The 8,582-nt window shown below is 36.5% G+C and overlaps 1 protein-coding gene across 1 annotated transcript; it reads left to right on the forward strand.

Moving 5' to 3' along the window:
* Positions 1–717: 717 nt before the first annotated feature.
* LOC149798708 (podocan-like) lies at positions 718–7,722 on the forward strand. Its single transcript, XM_089957573.1, has 2 exons — positions 718–789; positions 6,228–7,722. Exon 2 carries the CDS (start codon positions 6,228–6,230, stop codon positions 7,626–7,628), a length of 1,401 nt encoding a protein of 466 aa, XP_089813699.1. The 5' UTR covers positions 718–789; the 3' UTR covers positions 7,629–7,722.
* Positions 7,723–8,582: the final 860 nt, after the last annotated feature.

An 8,582-nucleotide genomic window follows, 5' to 3' on the forward strand; every position in this document is an offset into this window, starting at 1 on the left:
TTAACACACACACATACACCCAACCCAAAACATCATTCGTTCTAATACGTGATATATCTCAAAAATCAAGATGCAAAATCACTATCCGGTCCATAACCTTTGAAATTAAAAACTTAGAAAATCTTGATCGAATGATTTGGTCTTCTTCCCATTTTTTCAAAGGACGTATAAGATATCCGTATCCACAGGCAGTCTACCGGACCACCTCATCACATCCTATTAAGTTCGCGTTATTAGAAACAAAATCTACGAAAGGCAATGAATCAAGAATATGTTCAATGTTGAATTCAAAATGCCGCTGACCTCGAAACCTTTAACGTGTGTGCGATTATAAGATGATCTCGGTTTTCATCAGTTAAACTTTGTTTTAAATAAAACGACAAAAGTGATGAAACAAGAATAAGAATGTCTAAATATTTTAAGCAAATAACGAAAGCACTAGATTAAGAAGAAAACGTGAACACCGCCACCGATATCGCTGCACTCTCCGACATATGTGTCTGCCATTCAAATTGTGTTCCAATATTATCATAACGAATATAATACATATGCATTTGCGAGTGTCAAAGCTATGACTTTCTTCCTTTTCACAAATTTGCTTTAGTAAATGCCATTGATAGAAAACGGATTGGCAGGAAAATGGCGTGCATTTCATTCTGACCATCCCATATTTCTATGTTGCGTGCAGTTTTCAACTTCAAGGTAAGTAACGTGGCCTTAAGATATAAAGATAAAGTCCAGTGCGCTGGGCTCAAATTACGCGTCTACTTAAACGTTTCAGACGCCAAGGTGAGTCTCTCTGCCGTTATCCATGTATATGATATATTTTTTTAATTCTTTTTTTATTGCAATCTAATTTCTATTGTTGTAGGGGAAGGATAGAGAAAGTAATTGGGGATAGATTGTCAACAAATGTATTGTAATTATCATTTTGTGTACAATGAGTTCTAGATCTAATACAAATTCATAATGTACATTTACAACATTGCCAAGGCTTATGCTTAAATATTACGACGAACAAAGAAAAAGTACTGTTTTAGAACGTGTAATCTTGAAAATAGATTTATGATTCCATCCATTATGTGTTACGTATTGCTTATATGCATGCGCATAGCTCTTAAAACGTAAAATAATTCATTTTCATGCGTGTGATTTTAAGCATATCGTTGCATATAAGCAAACTTTAACTCGAGAAAAGATGGAATGCGTTCGTGTTCTCCACTAACATTTATAACATAAAATCAGCACTAGTTACAACGTTTACTTGCTATAAAGCGAAAGGAACAGTAGAAATCTTATTAAGAAAAATTTGTTTTAATTTAAAACTTTAATGTCAATTGCGAACAATTTCATATTTCATGTTATATCGACATAAACAAAAGGTGAAAAAGATTTTTAGTGATAAGTAGAAACAAAATGAAATTGATTCAATCATTTTTGATACATCACGGGATTCACTGCAAAATATACGTATACAATTCATCTAATAAAGCAAACATAAAATAGACTTGAACCTCATAAACCCATCACACAAGCATCTCGATACGCATTGGAAAGAGTAAATAAAATAGTACAAAATAATACTGAGAAAATGTTATTAATTTTCATAATATATATACAAAGGAAAGTTACACTGAGGTTTTATATTAAAAATAAATTGTAGATAAATTATGGAACAATCGAGCCACTTAGCAAACTATGTCAACATAGGTCAGTTTGACATCATGAAAAGCTATAATTACATTCATAACCGCTTGGACAATATCGAGAAAAAAAAACATATAGATTGTCCAAGATTTGTGTATGTGTGATTTGGATTTTTAACGCAGCTGTAACAGTTTTTCAGTCATATCGCAACGAAGTCTGCAGTGTGGCAGTTTATAGTAATATCTAGCTCTGGGGAATCATGCCGCAGACATGTAGCTTGATGTCCCACCCAGTCACACTGTCCTGACACCAGGCCAACCAGTCCTAACACTAACCTTTTAATGCTGAGCGGGAAGCCAGGAAGATGTTAGTACCATTTTTACAAGTCTTTGGCATGACTCGGCCGGGGATCGAACCCACGACCTCCCCCATCCGAGGTGGACTCTCTAACCACTCTAACCACTAAGCCACCGGAGCGGAATATTGTCCAAGAAACAGTTGCATAAGGTAAACATAAGTAACGCGTGGTTTGAAATTCGCATGTTTCCTTCAATATCACCCACAATTTATCTTCTACTCGAGGCTGTGGGATAGTATTATACGAATAACATATATTCAGATGAAAACGCCATAACATTTTCATTTTGATTATTAAATGAAGTTTTGTTTTCTTTCAGCGAAAGAGAAACCAAAAGAAACTGACAAATAAAATATCAAACAAGATCGATAATACTAATTAATTGTAAGCGAAATTAATACTGGGTACAGCATGTTGTCAACACGTCACCGCATAAAAAAGATTACACCACTTAGGGAAATAATGCGCACGAGCATTTCATGACATTACACATGAATAGTGACCTGCCATCCAAGAGCATATAGTTTCAAAGCAATTCCCTCTTGTTCTCTAGGGTTTCACCTCTTTTGCCTTTGCTTTTATCTTACGTTTGAGATAATATTCTGACTAACGGTTTGATATACACATGGACACGTGTAAATTTATATTAATGTGTACCAAAGTTTTATATTTATCTACAGCCATGTGTGTCTTCTGTATGCTTGGAGGAACGGTATCTCCCATTATGTATACGCTTTTTCTCCCTAGATTTAATCAAGTTACCTTTCGCTTGATTTTCAGTCTTTATTTGCTACATTATCGTTAGACTAAGACAGACATACCCTAAGTGTGACTTAGGCAAAGGTCTATCTACGACTGTATACAAATTCGACAATGTGACGTAATAAACATCTTGAGTATAGTCTCACTGACTGACGTATGCGTCCTTTACCATAGATTATTTTACATACGTGCATGGCGAATGGATACTGAAAGGAATGCTGACGTCGTTTAATGGCTAGGTGAATGAGAGTTGGCTTCGGTTAACGCGAATATATGTATAGCATAACCTATGTATAGCATAACCTATGTATAGCATAACCTAAACGAACTCTTCCTCGAGTATCCACTTAACGAGTATAGCTCACTACTAATCAGTTTGACGACCGGTAGTTCTTACGTTAGTTTCTTTGATGGCATCTCTATGCAATTCAGACGCGAAGGGTATTCGTCGTGTCACCTTTCATCCGTTACAGTCATACCGGCAGAAAAATCTCCTTTTCGGTGTCTCTTTAATGTTCGAATGTGATACCGCCAGCATATGTACCCCACCTCAATATAATAACCTGCGCCATGCATATACAAAAAAAAAAAAAAAAAAAAAAAAAAAAAAAACTTAAATTAGCTCTAACTGAAAAAGGCTACAGTGTAAATGATGCGATGCCTGAGACGAGTGGAATGAGAATGGGACATCACAGTACGCCGGTGTCTAGTCCTGTTGTTGTGTGGTTTAACGCCAGTTTTCAGCACACGATAGGCTATGCATGGCTGCAAGTATTAATGGTGGAGGAACAACCCTGGAAATCACCGGGAAGAACCACCGACCCACGAGAAGCTACTGGCAAGCTTTCTCACATACCCACATTGGCCGAATCCTAGACTCGAACCCGGTGTCTCGTCCTACAATTTATCTTTATGTAGCAGCTGGAAGTTGCGCATGATTTCCGACAAATCACCCAGTGATTAACAGTGCTATCTCTACCTACATACATTTTGGCATATTTTTTATCGCAAAATCGTTTTCGTCTCCTCCTTCCACGATTGTTAATAATATACCTTAAGTCAAGTACTTTCTTTTCAATCGTATAAGGACTATAATACTTTGCCTGAAGAGGAATTTGAGGTATGGGAAAGATAGACATACATCTACTGGGCTGAACACTTTCGTTTGAATGCCTTTCATACCGTAATTTTTCTTTTGACCAGTATAGCAGAGTCCTCACCGTTGGATACAATCTTTCCAAAGGGATTGACTTTCAGTGCGATAGACAGAATATTTAATCTCTTGAATGCCCTGTTCATGTATTTGTTGTTGGAAAATTCCATCTAATTTGGCCCTGGGTCATATGGAGCAGAATTTGGATGTCCGACAAGTGTCACCAAAAACCTTTAAAACATTTACTTAAAGGAATAGACCCTGGAAATCTTGTGGACGAACAAGTTGTAGTAAGTATTTTCTGCTTGTCTTGGTCTTAGGTAAGGGACCGACGCAGTGTATCATTATTATACTAAATGGTTCGACACATGCAGGAACAAGTTGTAGATGAGCCTTAGTTATCTTCTGATTGGGTTTCAGAACATTTGACAAATTGGACGAAATCTACAGTAGTTAGAAATTAGTTTAATTTTCGACCCATAAATGATTTAAGATCTTGCTATAAGCCTTACTGACACCTAAATGACCAGCCAGGATGTTTTATTGGCTAGACTAAGAAGCTCAGGTCGATATTACCTCGGAACAACACTTTCATAGCTCAGGGACCACTCTGCACCAGCTGGCTCATCAGGTGATCTCCATTTGCTCATAAGGACCCAATTTTTCACAAAATAACACATTTGTTCCAGTGTTGGATCAATTTCCCTAATAGCCCCAGAAACAAACAGGAGATAACAAGATCTTGTCCCTTTTCAATAATGAGTGATTTTCCTTTGTCCCCATGATTGCAATAGCGAAAGTAAAATAAAATATCAATCAGATCAATTACTCTTTATTGATAAATGCCTGGAGCAAAACTGGCCTCTTCTAATGTCCAATAAATATGACAGTTTTCATAATCAAAATCACTCTGAAGAACTCGTTTAGCCACATATCTAGTAACTGCTCAATCGTAAAAAAATCAACATTCTGGAGCAAACATGGGTTGCCATTTACGAGTGCATAAACCACAACCTTATCTCTAGTTAGGTTATTGTCTAATAAAAAAAGAACCACTCAGTGCGTAACGAAGGACCACCACGACATCCACGGATTCTGAGACTACGTTTGATGACAAATTGACATAATGTAGAACAACATTGACAAAGTCACACTCTACTCTCTGAATAAACTCACTTTCACTTGAAGAAGACATCGCAGACAATGGCAAGGTACCTAATAATTAAAACCTCTGTTGGCAGAAACATCAAAAGCTATTGTAGAACCTTTCAGCATGAATGGTTAATTTTTCTCCATAATAGAACCAGACTGGGATTTTTTTTATCCAACCAATTATTTGTTTCCAATAATACATATTGATTTTAACGCCTTTGAAATAAAATCATTTAAATGGCCCGCTCTTCTTCTGTTGCTTATTTTTATTCTGTAGCGTCAGAAATAATGTGCCTTTTCTTTTCAAATACGTGCACGTAAGAACGAAATAAGGATTTTTGATCTGTCTTATTATAATTGATTCCTAAACGTTGTGCCAGATTGAGATTTGGTGAATATTCGTACTATAAATCTGCAGAGGAAAGGACTTATTGACAAATGAAACTCAGTTATTTAAGGAGTAGTTGGCAGCTGCTCGAGTAGAAAATTCAAACGTTTATACCTTTTCCTCATCAACATTTACTTAACGTCACTGTGAACGGAATTCTTGACCATTTCAATTATTTTTAGCTGTCTCAAGTTTATTGTAATCTTCATGTAAACATCTTTGTATATCTACCCACATAATCTATGTTGCGATAACCATTTTCAGAAAATACTATGTCGCCTTATTGGCAATTTCCATCAAATTCGTAAGGTCTGTTCAGTAAACTTTTAGCAATCAACCTCCCAGAATCACTTAAACCATAGAATCTCCAATCGGAAAGCTAAAGCCCTGGGCTCAAATCTAAGAAAATCGGCTTAGACATATGTTCTTTACAGATTAGTCTGCACTGATGGACGAACGTTGGCGATGTGATATATTATTTATATATGAACATTACAATCTGCAATCATGGACAATAGTTAACAAAACGCACACACACACACACACTATATAATGGTAAAACAAATCATCCGAGGGAGTACTTGCATGATTCTGGTTTGACGCCTTGAGAATAAGTATTGTGCACTTCTTCATAAACAATTACTCTTCATGCAGTTGATTAAGGTTATACTTTAAAATAAGTCTGGTGAACAAGCATTGAAATATCTCGCTGAATCGATCATTGCCTATGACTTCAAAGTATTTTCTGTTTTGTTTTTTTATTTCAGATGGATATCTTTACTGGACTCATCGTTTACCAATGTTGTTTGATGGTTGCTTTAGCTGCCAATGACTGCCCTAATACATATGAGTGCAGGTGCACATTCGACATACTCGACTGCGCTAATAACCCTCTTAATAGCATACCATTGTTTCAACAATCAGACAAGAACATTGAAACACTTCGTCTTTATAATACCGAGCTTACCTATATCAACAATAGCGCATTCGCACACATTAAAGTATCAGATATTCTACTGAATAAAAATAACATCAGCTTAGTTCATCATGGCGCCTTTTATGGAGTTGAAAATCTTGTAAATGCGCTAAACCTGAGTAGCAATAACCTATCTGCCATTCCTACAGCGATAGGGACACTGAATAGGATTCGAAGCCTTGACATGTCTTTCAATCCCATCAACCAGTACGCCTTTGAAAGTGAAGAGGGAGAGGACGTTCTACGGAGAATTGGTGACTCTCTGTATGAATTTAGTTTTGGAGATAACGCTCTTCATGAATGGCCGCATACGCTTCGTCATCTTATAATACTGAAGACTCTAAACGTTTTGGCCGGATCTTTTAAGACTCTTCCTCCTGGAGCTTTCCATGGCTTTGAAGGAACCTTGTTGAACCTTCGCATCGAACATACAAATCTAATTGCTATCCCTGTCGCTTTATCCAGACTCATTTACCTTGAGAGACTGAACTTTGATAACAATTATTTCATCGGAGACGCCGGTATTCTAGTTCCCGCTTTCTCATCGACAATCTTGAGACACTTAAAAGATCTCACTCTCAAGAATGACAGTCTTACCGTGTTTCCCAATATCCTGAAGTATCTGGAAGGAGTGCGCAAACTCAGTCTGGAGGGTAATAGACTCGATGTCATCGACGATAATTCTATTGCAGTCATTGCGTCCAGCAAAGTGGAAGACCTCAGCTTGAAAACCTGCAGCCTAAATCGAGTGCCCGGTGCCATTTCCCGTATGAAGAATCTTCATATACTGGACCTCTCGAATAACAGCATCCACAGTTTTGAGCGGAACGATTTCACAAACATGAGCCTGATCACGAATCTGACTGTATCGGATAATCCACTTAATTATATTTCTCCAGACGCTTTTAACGAGCTGCACAATTTGATTCATCTGAATCTGCAAAACACCAGTCTGAAGGAAATACCAACAGCAATCCAAAACTGTAATGACCTTCGGGACATTATCCTTCCAACAGATCAGATGATCTGCACATGTGATCTCGCGTGGCTGAAGATCTATCGAGACACACATATGTTAAACAACAGTCCGAAATTGCACATCCAGGGCACGTGCGAGACTATCATATCAAGAATTGAAGAGTACCTGAATACGTTTATCCCTATGTGTCCAAACTATAACGTCCGACTGTAAGGTACTGAACTGCTCGATATTAATGGCAGCATAGCTGACAAAAACCATCAATAATTTTGTATGCAATTTTCCATTAAATGGAAAAACAGCAATAGTGATGTGTTGTCTTTAAATATGAGATCTCTAATTATGTTCTTAGATTTCTTAATTAATTATATAGGTAACATAAACAACCTTGTTTGAATCAACTCAAGCCTAAAATTAACATTTAAGCACGGCCATTTACTTTTCTTTGATATCGAAAGCTTTTTCGGAGGCTACAATATTGTCAGGTTGTTTTCTATATGTGTACGCCTCACATAATGTTAATCATACTTACCCCAAATATCTCCATATCCGATTTTGCTATATAACTCCATATCCGATTTTGCTATATATCTCCATATCCAATTTTGCTATATATATCCATATCCAATTTTGCTATATAACTCCATATCCAAAGTTTGCTATATAACTCCATATCCAAATTTGATATATAACTCCATATCCAATTTTTCTATATAACTCCATATCCAAATTTGCTATATAACTCTATATCCAAATTTTGCTATGTATCTCCATATCCGATTTTGCTGTATAACTCCATATCCGATTTTGCTATATAACTCCATATCCAAATTTTGCTTTATATCTCCATATCCGATTTTGCTATATAACTCCATATCCAAATTTTGCTATATATCTCCATATCCGATTTTGCTATATAATTCCATATCCGCTTTTGCTATATAACTCCATATCCAAATTTTGCTTTATATCTCCATATCCGATTTTGCTATATAACTCCACATCCGATTTTGCTATATATCTCCATATCCGATTTTGCTATATAACTCCACAACCGATTTTGCTACATATCTCCATATCCAACTTTTGCTATATATATCCATATCCGACTTTGCTATATATCTCCATACCCGATTTTGCTATATAACTCCATATCCGATTTTGCTA

Source organism: Sinohyriopsis cumingii, chromosome 5 (genome assembly GCF_028554795.1).
Source record: "Sinohyriopsis cumingii isolate HCF-2022 chromosome 5, ASM2855479v2, whole genome shotgun sequence".
NCBI lineage: Eukaryota > Metazoa > Mollusca > Bivalvia > Unionida > Unionidae > Sinohyriopsis > Sinohyriopsis cumingii.

Excerpts from the sequence above, each read along its gene's own strand:
- LOC149798708 (XM_089957573.1), top strand. The coding sequence starts at position 6,228 with ATGGATATCTTTACTGGACTCATCGTTTACCAATGTTGTTTGATGGTT.